At 41.8% G+C, this 13652-nt stretch overlaps 3 protein-coding genes across 3 annotated transcripts; all 3 read left to right on the forward strand.

The window, feature by feature from the left end:
• Window positions 1-1883: 1883 nt before the first annotated feature.
• LOC119549851 (TAR DNA-binding protein 43) lies at window positions 1884-7588 on the forward strand. Its single transcript, XM_037858147.1, has 7 exons — window positions 1884-2206; window positions 5459-5713; window positions 5774-6084; window positions 6142-6346; window positions 6401-7020; window positions 7080-7223; window positions 7285-7588. The coding sequence occupies exons 1-7, from the start codon at window positions 2161-2163 to the stop codon at window positions 7354-7356; spliced, it is 1653 nt and encodes a 550-aa protein (XP_037714075.1). The 5' UTR covers window positions 1884-2160; the 3' UTR covers window positions 7357-7588.
• A 468-nt stretch (window positions 7589-8056) lies between these two features.
• On the forward strand, window positions 8057-13605 carry LOC119551495 (benign gonial cell neoplasm protein). Its single transcript, XM_037860861.1, has 5 exons — window positions 8057-9782; window positions 11180-11533; window positions 11590-12555; window positions 12620-13307; window positions 13362-13605. The coding sequence occupies exons 1-5, from the start codon at window positions 8288-8290 to the stop codon at window positions 13495-13497; spliced, it is 3639 nt and encodes a 1212-aa protein (XP_037716789.1). The 5' UTR covers window positions 8057-8287; the 3' UTR covers window positions 13498-13605.
• On the forward strand, window positions 10087-11030 carry LOC119551496 (partner of Y14 and mago). Its single transcript, XM_037860862.1, has one exon. It carries the CDS (start codon window positions 10138-10140, stop codon window positions 10738-10740), a length of 603 nt encoding a protein of 200 aa, XP_037716790.1. The 5' UTR covers window positions 10087-10137; the 3' UTR covers window positions 10741-11030.
• Window positions 13606-13652: the final 47 nt, after the last annotated feature.

Consider the following 13652-nt stretch of genomic DNA (forward strand, 5'->3'; position numbering starts at 1 on the left):
AACTCCTATTTAGAGCCCATGTCATGTAGATAGAAAATCCATCGATAGAACTTATTCGATATAAACAAAGATATCGCTTACGTTTTCTTACATCACTAGCAAGCAGATACATACGGAAAAATCTGATCTGAAAGGCCAGGAAAATATGGTTCAGCTTTCTAAAGAAAAAATGTTAAAAAATCAATTGTAAATATTACCTGTTTCTTATTACGCACGGATTGAAAGTGAATGATCATAAACAGCGTGTGTTGTGTCGAAAAACGAGCGTGGAAAGTAAAGTGAATACCAGAATTGATCTGAATTTGCCTGGGTGTGAATCGAATTCGTGTGAGAGAGCGTGCGAACTTATAAAGAATATCACGAACAGCAAATATCGTGTGGGAGCACTGTCAGAAATCGAGTCAGATATTAAAGTGCAGCACCTAACTCCTATCAATAGTGTAAGAATTGTTGTGTAACTACCTTTTAGGACCTTTTGGGTGGAAATGGGTGGTTCCACTTCTCTTGTGTGTCTACCTCTCGTGTATGTGTATGCAGTGTGTACTCGTGTCGTACACTTGCCGACATACAGATATTGGGGTTTACAATTTCTAGATAGATACATACCCGGCAGTTGGGGGAGGAATTTTGTTGTTTTCATTCACTGATTTATTGATTTAATGTCAGTTTACGTCGATTTCCTTGCTTTGTGCGAAAATTCTTTATAGTTTCAAAGTACAGAGAATTGGTGTGTTTTACTTTCTCGTTTGGAATGATATTTTATATATGTTCCAGTTTTAACCCAAGGATATAATGCATTTTTTATCTTTACTTATAATTCCAATGTAATTATGAGTAAACACAAAAAAGATGATTGAAAGTAAAAAATATTGAGATAAAAGGGATAATAAGATTTCTTATGAGCACCTACTAAAAAACCAACAGGAAAACCAGAAATGAAAATTTAATTCCATTTTATTTACTTAAATAATGATTACTGGTAAAGTAGGCTCATTTCGTTCATATTCTTTGCTTATGTCAAAGTTGACATATTTGAAATATATGTAGGTGAAGACAATTTTGTGTTGAACCAATTACTCTTTTTTTTACAATGTTAGCCTAATATCTAACTCACATTAAATATATATACACATTTACATCAAAATTTAGAGAAATTCTTTTTCATCTAAGCAATTTTATAACTTATTCTTCAGTTATTAAAAATAAATGTTTTAACTAAGAGTCTATCGGGAAAAATGAAAAAGCTCCAAAGCGGCTGAAAGCGAAAACTCCTACTTAGAGCCAATGGCCGCGTTCAGCAGAACATGATACCTGATCACTGATAGAGTTCTTACGATAGTTCTGCTGAACGCACATGATTACTAATCATGATGTAAAAATTCTTGCATCATGATCAGTAAAAAAGGAGCGTAAAAATATTACGCTACCTTTTCGTGATACATGACACATTGCTGCTGGCGTATACCAATGAGTGAAATATCAATAAGAATTATTATAATTATTATTAAAAACCATGAAGTAAGTTAAAGTCATAACAACTCTTCAGGCTTTTTTGTATCGTTTTTATAAACGCAATTTTAACTTTAAAAATATTTGTTTATAAAGTGATTGTCAAAACCTTACACAACGACCAATTTAAAAAGACATTTGAATTGCGTAGTATAGTTTTTCAGGTCAAATGTTTTACTTTTTTAACTTCGTTATGTATCATGAGCGTTCAGCAGAACAAACTTGATCACTGTTATACTGTTGTTGTGCTGAACGCAGTCAACGTCATGTAAATAGAAATTTCATCGATAAAACCGATTCGGTATAAACCAAAACCTCGCCCAAATTATCGATACGCGATGCGCCTGCGTTTTCTCACATCACTAGCAAGCAGATACATACAGGAAAATCTGAAGTGAAAGGCCAGGAAAATATGGTTCAGCTTTCTAAAGAAAAAATGTTAAAATATCAATTGTAAATATTACCTGTTTTTTATTACGCACTTATTGGAAGTGAATGTGCATAAACTGCGTGTTTTGTGTTGAAAAACGAGCGTGTAACGTAAAGTGAATACCTGAATTGATCTGAATTTGCCTGGGTGTGAATCGAATACGTGTGAGAGAGCCTGCGAGTTTAAATCTGAATTCTGAATCTACTTGCCATATAAGGAATATGACAAACGGCACAAATCGTCAGAAATCTAATTCCTATCAAATGTGTAAGAATTGTTATGTAACCACCTTTTAGGACCTTCTGGTGGGAAATGGGTTGTTCCACCTCTTTTGTGTGTATACCTCTCCTGTGTGTGTATGCAATGTGTACACTCGTTTCCTACACTTGCAGATATACAGGTTTTGGGGTTTGAACTTTTTAGATAGATACATACAGGCAGTTGGGGGAGGAATTTTGCCGTTTTCATTTACTAATTTATTGATTTAATGTCAGTATGCGTCGATTTCCTTGCATTGTGTGGTAAATCTTTAGTTTCAAATTACAGGGGATTTGTATGTCTTTTTAGTTTATAGTTTAACCTGCTATTTTGTATCTGTTCCAGTTTTAGTTAAAGATGTGACTGCTATATCTTTTTTTAAGTCCCATGTAATTTGGAATAAACGCAAAAAATATGATTGAAAGTCACAAAATATTGAGATAGTAGAGGGATAATAAGATTCTTATGAGCACCTACTGAAAACCAACAGGAAAACCAGAAATGAAAATTTAATTCCATTTTATTTACTTTAATAATGATTACTGGTTAAGTAGGCTCATTTCGTTCGAATTTCTTGCTTATGTCAAAGTTGACATTTAAATTGTAACTGAAACCCATTTTGTGTTGAAAAAATTACTCTTTGTTTTACAATTTTAGTTAAATATTTAAATCAAATTAAATTATATCTACATTACATCAAGATCCAGAGAAATATTTTGCCAGACGGTTTTCATTGTCACATTTTTCCACATCTTAAACTTTTAGCAAAATATATTTATTTATTGAAAATAAATGTTTTATAAATGTCTATCGGGAAAACTGGAAAAACGCCAAGGCGGTAGAAAGGGAAACTAATATTTAGAGCCCATGTCATGTAGATAAAAATTCCATCTTATTCGATATAAACAAAGATATCGCTTACGTTTTCTTACATCACTAGCAAGCAGATACATACAGGAAAATCTGAACTGAAAGGCCAGGAAAATATGGTTCAGCTTTCTAAAGAAAAAATGTTAAAATATCAATTGTAAATATTACCTGTTTTTTATTACGCTCTTATTGGAAGTGAATGTGCATAAACTGCGTGTTTTGTGTTGAAAAACGAGCGTGTAACGTAAAGTGAATACCTGAATTGATCTGAATTTGCTTGGGTGTGAATCGAATACGTGTGAGAAAGCGTGTGAACTTAAATCTGAATTTCCATATAAGGAATATCACGAACAGCAAAAATCTTTTGGGGCCGCTGTCAGAAATCGAGGCAGATATTAAAGTGCAGCATCTAACTCCTATCAATAGTGTAAGAATTGTTGTGTAACTACCTTTTAGGACCTTTTGGGAGGAAATGGGCGGTTCCACCTCTCTTGTGTGTCTACCTCTCGTGTATGTGTATGCAATGTGTACTCGTGTCGTACACTTGCCGACATACAGATATTGGGGTTTACAATTTCTAGATAGATACACACCCGGCAGTTGGGGGAGGAATTTTGCCGTTTTCATTCACTGATTTATTGATTTAATGTCAGTATGCGTTGATTTCCTTGCGTTGTGTGGAAAATCTTTATAGTTTTAAAGAACAAAGGGTTGGTATGACTTTTTTACTTTCTAGTTTGGAATGCTCTTTTTTATCTGCTTCAGTTTTAACCCAAGATATAATTACGCTTTTTTTACAATTTCAGTTTAATGTCTAACTCAAAATCAATTAAATAAAAATATTACATCAAGATCCAGAGAAATAGTTTGCCATTTAAGCAATAGACGGTTTCCATTGGCACATTTTTGCATATCTTAAACTTATAGCACAATATATTGATTAATTGAAAATAAATGCTTTAATTAAATGTCTTTCGGAAAACTGAAAAAGCGCCAAAGCGACAGAAAGGGAAAACTCCTATTTAGAGCCCATGTCATGTAGATAGAAAATTCATCGATAAAACCGATTCGGTATAAACCAAAACCTCGCCCAAATTATCGATACGCGATGCGCCTGCGTTTTCTCACATCACTAGCAAGCGGATACATACAGGAAAATCTGAAGTGAAAGGCCAGGAAAATATGGTTCACTTTTCTAAAGAAAAAATGTTAAAATATCAATTGTAAATATTACCTGTCTTTAATTACGCACTTATTGGAAGTGAATGTGCATAAACTGCGTGTTTTGTGTTGAAAAACGAGCGTGTAACGTAAAGTGAATACCTGAATTGATCTGAATTTGCCTGGGTGTGAATCGAATACGTGTGAGAGCGTGCGAGCTTAAGTCTGAAATTCTGAATCTTCTTGCCATATAAAGAAATATCAAGAACAGCAAATTGACAGAAATTGGGTCATATATTAAAGTGCATCGTCTAACTCCTATCAATAGTGTAAGAATTGTTGTGTAACTACCTTATAGGACCTTTTGGGTGGAACTGGTTTTTACCACCTCTCTCGTATGTCTACCTCTCGTGTGTGTGTATGCAATGTGTACTCGTGTCGTACACTTGCCGACATACAGATATTGGGGTTTACAATTTCTAGATAGATACATACCCGGTAGTTGGGGGAGGAATTTTTCCGTTTTCATTCACTGATCTATTGATTGCGGAAAATCTTTAGTTTTAAAGTTCAAAGGATTTGGAATGACTTTTTACTTTCTAGTTTGGCCTGCTATTTTGTTTCTGCTTCAGTTTAAACTAAAGATTTGATGATTTTATATCTTTACCTATAATTCCCATGTAATTTGCATTAAACGCAAAAAATATGATTGAAAGTCACAAAATATTAAGATAATAGAGGGATATTAAGACTTCTTATGAGAAACCAATAGAAAACCAGAAACAGAAATGTAATTCCATTTTATTTAATTTAATAATGATTACTGATCAAGTAGGCTTATTTCATTCGAATTCTTTGCTTATGTCAAAGTTTACTTATTTCATTTATTACTGAAAAACATTTTGAGTGGACTGGGTCATACGAATTTTGTGTGTTAAAAGTGTTTTTATTTCGATTTCTTATGAGCAAAGAATTTGACTTATTTCATTTATTACAGAAAACCATTTTGTGTTGACTGGGTCATACGGTATTTGTGTGTAAAAAGTGTTTTTTCAAAGCGTTTTGTGTGGGATATTCATTATTTGAAATGCATCTGGAAGGATCGGATGAATCGAGTGAGTCCATTTCATGAATGCAGGGATGCAGAATATGTGGGATGCTTCAGTTGATTGAATGATATGATGGATAATTTCTGTGCGATCGAGATCTTTAACTTCGTGTCGTTTTCAGCAGACTCCTTGGTAATGGATTTCGTTCAAGTTTCGGAGGAGGAGGGTGACGAGCCCATCGAGCTGCCAGCTGAGGAAGATGGAACCTTGCTGGTGTCCACCCTACAGGCCCAGTTTCCGGGTTCCTGCGGTCTCAAGTATCGCAACCTGGACACGAAGGCAGTTCGCGGAGTTCGCTCCAACGAGGGCAGACTGTTTCCGCCCAGCGTGGACGCTGGATGGGGGGAATACCTCTACTTCTGTGTGTTTCCCAAGGGTATGACTTGGTCTCTACAACTTAAAGAGGCACCCAAATTCATTCTATAATCCTCTATAGAAAACAAGCGCAAGAGCGACGATAACTTGGAGAACTCAACGGCCAAGACCAAACGGATCGAGACCCGCTTGCGATGCACTGATCTTATAGTTCTGGGCTTGCCCTGGAAGACAACTGAGGATAGCTTGCGCGAGTACTTTGAGACCTTTGGCGAAGTGCTGATGGCTCAGATCAAGAAGGAAACCAAGTCGGGGCAGTCCAAAGGCTTTGGATTCGTACGCTTTGGGTCCTACGACGCCCAGATGCGCGTTCTCTCCAACCGTCACCTAATCGACGGTCGTTGGTGCGAGGTTAAGGTGCCCAACTCTAAGGTAATCCCTCTTAGAGTTCCCTTAACTGTGCTCTAACTAACCCTTTTCATTTACCAGGGCATGGGACATCAGGTACCATGCAAGGTCTTCGTGGGCCGCTGCACTGAGGACATAAACTCGGACGACTTGCGCGATTATTTCTCCAAGTTTGGCGAGGTCACCGACGTGTTTATTCCCCGACCCTTTAGAGCCTTTAGTTTTGTCACTTTTCTCGATCCTGATGTGGCCCAGTCTCTGTGCGGAGAGGATCATATAATTAAGGGTGAGTTATTGTAGATAAGTAAATGAAAATCGGTTAACAACATACTGTTCTTAGGTGTTTCGGTGCATGTGTCGAATGCTGCCCCAAAGGCAGAACAAAACCGGGGTCAGCAGACACAGAGCTACAATTATAACTCGACCAACGGCTTCGGCATGCAATCCTACCACACCCAGGGTAACCAGATGAATCCGGGTCGCAATGGACACCACCGAGGTAATAACCAACACAGTGCTCACGGCGGTGAGAACTCAATCATCGCCAATAATCATAGCAATGGCACTGCCGGCTACGGTAATAATTATGGCGGAAATTCGGGTGGGGGCTATCATAGCAATGGCAATAATCACCCGAATGGTGGGAACGCTAATCGCCAGGACCCAGGCAACCAGTACAACAATAGGCAGGGAAATTTCCATGGAATGAATCAGCCCCACAACGGCAACGTGGGCGGCAGCAATGGCTGGATGAACCGCGGCCACTTGGACATGCCCAATTTGCAGGCGCTGGGCATTAATTCGCAGGGATCGACCTCCTCCAACCAGAATCAGAATATGAGCAACCAGTCAATGCTTAATCTCAACTCCTTGCCGATCAATCCTGCTCTGGTCGCTGCTGCCCTAAACCAGTGGAGCCTGGTCGGCAACCAGCTGCAGAATCAAAATCAGGACCAACAGGCAAGCCTCAACACCTCTATCATTGTTTCAAACAAAAAACTCTTTCAGTTACTTCGCAGGGAGGAAATTTTTTATCCTGGATGGCCCAGAACGGCCACAACAACGCCAACAACTTTGGCGGACGGAAGGGATCTAATAACCCAAACAATCCGGGTGTCAACGGGATGAACAAGGCCGACAACTCGGGCTGCAATGACCAACAGGTGTGTATTTTTACTATATCCGCAAAAATATACATTTAACTTACTCATGAAACTATTGCAGAACGGAAACGCCAATTGGTCAAACCAGAGCAGCGGATCTCAAAACTCTGTGGAAAAGTCTAACTTTCTTTAAGGCGGTACCAGTAGCACAGTTCGGTACCAGCTAATGGGGTTTATAATAACTTGGATTTAACCAAAACCCCTGTAGCTTACTTAGTTATATATGTATTCTACATTAAATGGAATTAAGAATTGTATTTTAAATGTAATAGATATTTTGATATATGTAAGCAAGGATGACACACGATGGATAACATAACAATTTATAGAACTCTCTGCAAAATAAATTCTGCACTAAAGCTCAATTTAAAGGACTTGTTTTATATATTTTGTTCTGGATTTGCTTTAACCTATTTTGTATAATAAAAATAGAAACTGACATTGCAAGCATTGCTGGAAGGCAAATTGAATTTGCGCAATCGCAACTTCATTAGGGGAATTCATTGTTTCAGCTACAAGGGAATAATAATAATAATAAACTACTTATTTTGTGTTGGTTTTTAGTATACCTACTTAATTGTCGACTATATAAATATATCCTGATAATTTAATATAATCAATATACCGATAACATATTTTAACACGTTTATTAGGATAATTATATGAGTTTAGCCGAGCCTGGATGATTTTTTATAGTTATAGAATAAGGTTCAAGTTGCAAGTTGATTTGTTTTATTTTATTGCTGTAATGCCGAATTCGTCGATTTTTACAATTTCATTTATATATTCATCGAGTAAGAACGAAGTTTGCTTTGTTTTTTCAATATTTTGCACACCTTTTATACATTTTTCGGATGTTTCACACAATTTTGTTTGAGTAAGGGCAGAGGAATACCCCAAAGAGCAAGCTTAACCTCAGCGAAAATACAACTCTGCGTGTTTCATTCCACCATTCCATTATTTCTACAAAGCACGGCACTAACGGAATTTATTTCGAGACGTGACGCGGGAAACAAGGCGAAATTCGCGAAATTTCGTGGCAGACGGACTGGATCACTCCCGAAATGAACAAGATAATCCAGGACAAGTTTATCCCGCAGCAATTGCTGTACTTTATAGCCGGCAGGCGCTGCTGCCAGCAGTTTCCGTGCACATTCCGATCGAGCGAGCATGAAGCCTTCGCCAATCGCGCCCGCTCCTTGGGCCTGCGATCGCAGATTGTCCACAGCAATGGGAACAGCTGCGTTAAGATCTACAAGCAGGCATGTCGCCACTACCTGGAGGAGCCCAAAAAACTCACTATGTCCCCGACGGCCACGCTGGACATGTTTACGCTGCTGGGCAGAAAGTCCTTCATGGGCAAGGACGATCTGGAGCTGGTCGCAGACATGATCTCCCGAAAGGCCAGTGCGTCTGACTTGCCGTTACTGCACCTTCCGCTGGCCGCCATCCGTCCACCGAATCCCCGCCTCTGGACGGAGGCACAGCGTAACTTCCTGACCACCTTTCCGGGTCACCAGCTGCGCGCCGAGATCATGTGGCCATTGTACGCCAATCGGGTGATTATTCTCAACGCCGATCTTTCCTGGGACAAGACCGTATTCCTGCCACTGCTCATACTGGATGACTGCCAGATCAAGAAATCCAAAGCCAGGATCATCTGCATCGAAAGGCATGCTATTGTGGCCACCTACAACAGCCAGCGGATGGCCAACTTCTTTGGGGAGCAGCTGGGCGAGACGGTGGGCATCCAATTGCCCCACTTTAGCGCTGTCAGTTGCAACACCTACATTATCTTCACGACGGCTCAGTACTTCCTGCGTTCCCTGCCCAATCAGCGGTTCCGCAACATCAGTCACCTGGTGGTGAATGATGTGCATCTGCATGATCCCTACACCGATCTGTTGCTGACCGAGATTCGCCTCGCCTTGAATAGCCACCCAAACCTACGGATTATTCTGCTCTCGCAGATGGACTCTACCAGGATGTTCACTGGCTTTTTTGGCGAGGGATCGGAAATAAATATGATGATGCAACCGGAGACGGGACCACGCATTTCCTACCTGAACGACCTGCACAGCTGCATTGCCCTGGCCGGGATACACAAGGGTCCGGACATTTACAAGGAGATTCCAGAGACTTCTGGCGCAGAGAGCCAGCGCAACGAGCAGATGGATCAGTGCCTGCACGCCTACGGAGAGTTGGGCACGGATGCGGCCATACGTCCTTTTCTGTATGCCGTGAACTATGACCTGGTTCCGGTAAACTACCGCCACTCTCTGAATGGCAAGACGGCTGTCCACCTTGCCTCCGAGCTGAACAAGCCCGATCATCTTCGGTTGCTCCTCTTCATGGGCGCCGATCCTTACATTGTCGATCTGTACCAGCAGAATGCCATCACGCTGGCGGCCATGAATGGCAACCACGAGTGCATAGATGTCCTGAACAACTACAGCCTGCATGGTTATGTGGTGAAAAGCGCCAAGCCGGATTTCGTGGACTATGATCTTATAATAGACATCGTGTATCTGTTGCGCACCAAACCGGAGTATCCGCCAGGTAAGTGTGCTCTATATTAGTGGCTTTATAGGGGTACGTTTTCGGAGATTTTATTAAATTTGGAGGCACTACTAACTAAGCTTAGGTACAACCTAGCCGAAATGTTTTACATAGCTTTTTCAAGGGTTTACATGATTAAATCTATTCAAGCACTAAGTATTGAGTATAGAACAAAATTTCAAACTATGGATTCAAAATTGGTTCGTAACGGCTGCGAAGTGACTTGTTCGCCAAACTTGAAAGCGATTAATCGCGGGAAAATACACCCTCGCCGCGCAAAAAGTCCCATCCGCAATGCCAACTATCGATTAGTATCGCCTGGCAATTGGGCATTGTTTTTTATAGAAGCAGCAAGATGAGCACCTATCTACAGAGCAGCGAGGGCAAGTTCATCCCGGCCACCAAGCGGCCGGATGGCACCTGGCGGAAGGCGCGCCGCGTCAAGGACGGCTACGTGCCCCAGGAGGAGGTGCCGCTCTACGAGAGCAAGGGCAAGCAGTTCGTGGCCCAGCGCCAGGCCGGAGTGCCGCCTGGCATGTGTCCCCTGGTGGCCGCCGAGTCCAAGAAGGAGCGCGAGAAGCAGGAGAGGACCAGAGCCAAGAAGCAGGACAAGGATGCCGGCAGGCAGCCAAAGGCACCGACGCCCGGTGTCCTGGTCATTCCGCCCAGCACGTGTCCGCCGCCAAAAGTCAATCAGCAGCAGCCCTCCGGCAGCAGGGAGATCAACTCGATGGCCCAGGCACTGGAGGACACCCTGAAACTGGACGGATCACAGGAGGTGGATCCCGCCAAGCAATTGAAAAAGCTGCGCAAGAAAATCCGAGAAATCGAACAGATCGAGAGCAGGATACAGGCTGGCGAGCAGAAGAAACTGGACAAGGACCAGCTGGACAAGGTGAAAAAGAAGTCGGAGATCCTGCGGCAAATCAAGGACTTGGAGGCGGAGCCGCGCTCATAGCCCTAAGTGCCGGTTAACTCAGATACTGCTATATCCTCTTCACCTTGTGAACAAATCAACGACCAGATGTCGCGCCGCCTCTAAACGAAAAACAAAACACATACATGCCTATGTCTGTTAAATAGTTATATTAGTTGTAGCCGAAGATGTCAAAGCCATTTAGTAATATCGATCTATTTTATTAATGTGTGTCTGTCTTAAAACCTAGTTTATACGAATGGAGGAGTGCCGCGTGTATTTATGTATAGGTAACTTTGTAAATCAGATTTAATAAATTAAACCCATTTGGAGCAAACCGTTTTGAAATGAGGCAAAGGGGTTTTAACGATCTACTTTGTAGATTTAGTAGATTGTAAGATTGTTAGCTTAAAGTAGTTGACCTTAAAATATATTTGCCTATGCTTGATGAAGATGTTACTTGTTTTTCTGCGTTTTTCAGGCAACATCCTCATCATTTTGCCCACCTATTATCATATTGTCAAGCTAAACTATATGATCCTGAGTCACTGCCTAACTGGCAACCTGCAGGAGTGCTCCATATTCCTGTTGCACGAGAACATGCGGAAGGAATACATTGACGCCTTGGTCAATGCACGCGATGACACCGTGAAGATTGTTTTGACTACGGATATAATTGAATCGCTCTCGCTGAATGTGTCCTTCAAATATGAAATAGACACCGCCTGCCAGCTGACCAATATTTATGACAGCATCAGCTGTAGCGGGGAGGATCGATACGAGTGGGTGGCCAAGGATTGCTTCCTGCGAAGGGAATCTCTCCTTGATCTCGAGGGTACGTACCTGTATTGTATCTACTTTAAAATAACTACTGCATCCCGTTTTCCATAGGTGGGGATGCACAATGCTTTCGTTTGATTAACAAGGAAGCCTACGAAGAGCTTGAGGAGACAAGTCAGCCACGGCTGCAAACCATGCAGCTGGACAAGATCTGCCTGACGGTTAAATTACTTGCGCCCGCCATGATTATAAGCGAGTATATGGGCTTCACCATCTCACCACCGCCGCTGGTCAACGTGCACCATGCCGTGCAGTACCTTAAGAAAATAGACGTCCTAGATGAGGCCGAAGATGTGACCTGGCTGGGCTGTCGGCTGGCCGACATTCCAGTTCCGTGCCAACTCGGCCGAATGGTGATCTTCGGCATCCTATTGCGCTGCCTGGATCCAATGCTTACCATAGTGAGCTCTATGTTGACGGCGGATCCACTGGGTCTTCCGTTCACCGAGGACGTCGACCACTTGTGGGACAGATTCACCATCTACATACAGAATCGCATCAAGAACGAGCGGGCTCGCCTGGCCGACAATCAGTTCTCCGATCACTTCATCTTTCTGCGCCTCTTTCAGGAGTGGCAACATCGACTGCATAACAAGATACCGCCGATGTACCTTACGGATGAATATAATTTTGTCCTGAACGGGCTGATGGAACAGCTTAGCTGCATTCGTTCTGAAATTGTCAGCTCCTTGCGGTCGTCGAACTTGATCCATAGTCGTGGTAAGCTGAGTATGCCGATTCTTAACCAGATGTCCGGAAGTTGGCACATGGTCAAGGCGGCCCTGACAGCTGGGATGTATCCCAATATCTGTGCTGTAGATGTGGGAAAAAACTGTTTGAAATCAGCCAATTCCGGAAATGTTCACCTGCATCCCAACACAGTGCTACGCGACTTTTTGGAGCCCTTGGAAGTTTCCACTCTGAACTTTCGCACACCCTGGATTGTGTGCAACAAGCAGAAGAACGATATCATTTACGCCACCATGGTGGTTCCCCTTACAGTTGCCTTGTTTTGCGGTAATCGACGTAATTGACGAATTCCAAGTTTTTAAATCCTAACATCATGGCTTTATTTATCCAGGTCCTCCGCGAATGCGCCTTTCTCAAATATGCGACAGCCAATTGACTGCGAGCGATCGCAACGTTCATATGTTCATAGATGAATGGATTTGGATGGTGATGAGCAAGCCATCTGCGGAGATGATCATGAAAACGCGTCAGTATTTCTTTAGGATGTACAACCAAGTGTTAAGGCACTGCAGCGACCAGGAGATGTGGCGCCGCGATGCCTCGGTGGGTTGCCATTACGCCGTCCTGACTGAAACCCTATCGAAGATTTTGGAGAGCGAGGAATCTGCCGCCGGTTTTGCAAAGTTTCCACCCATCAGCTTTCTGCCATCTACTCAGCTGCCAGCCTTGTATCTCCTAAGCGTCAATGCCAACTTCAGTTGGGCACGAGAACTGGAAGAGAACCTGGAATTGCAACAAAAGCCGCAGCCATTCAATTCGCATTTCATCGAGAGACAGTTCTTCCTGCTTTACTCGGAGGGCGAGTGCGAGGAGTTCCAAAAGAATAGCTCACCGGCTTTTATTGAAAGTGTTCTCGGTAAATTTGCCAGACCCATCGAGTCGCCCAACCGACATATCTTTGTGATCCTGTACAGAAAGGATCCAGATGTAATGCTCAGCATTAGTCGGGCCAAAACCATTAATGGATCGTTCACGTTGAAGGAATACTATCGAAACTCCATACCGGTGTTTGAGATTTTGTAAGTACGAAAACATTTATAAGTCTACTCATATCTAATTCACTTTCCTTTCAGAGAGGCTTGTGTGTCGTTAAATGTTAACGTGCCTGTATTTGATGGTCGCTTAATGTCTTGTCTAATTGACAAACGTGTCGGAAACTTAATTATGGATCTGTTTGCCTTCCGACATCATTGGATTCACAAGCGTTAAAGTGTGGTCTTTGTTGAATATTTTACTTGTAAGCGCGCATTAAAAATCAAAATAATTATGTATACCCAAACTTCCATGTTAAAACAAATAAGATAAATTTGTTTGCACCCATTATTGTTTTTAAGTGAACGTAAATATGATGAATTATGCATTTA

The sequence above is a fragment of the Drosophila subpulchrella genome, chromosome 2R (genome assembly GCF_014743375.2).
Source record: "Drosophila subpulchrella strain 33 F10 #4 breed RU33 chromosome 2R, RU_Dsub_v1.1 Primary Assembly, whole genome shotgun sequence".
Classification (NCBI taxonomy): domain Eukaryota; kingdom Metazoa; phylum Arthropoda; class Insecta; order Diptera; family Drosophilidae; genus Drosophila; species Drosophila subpulchrella.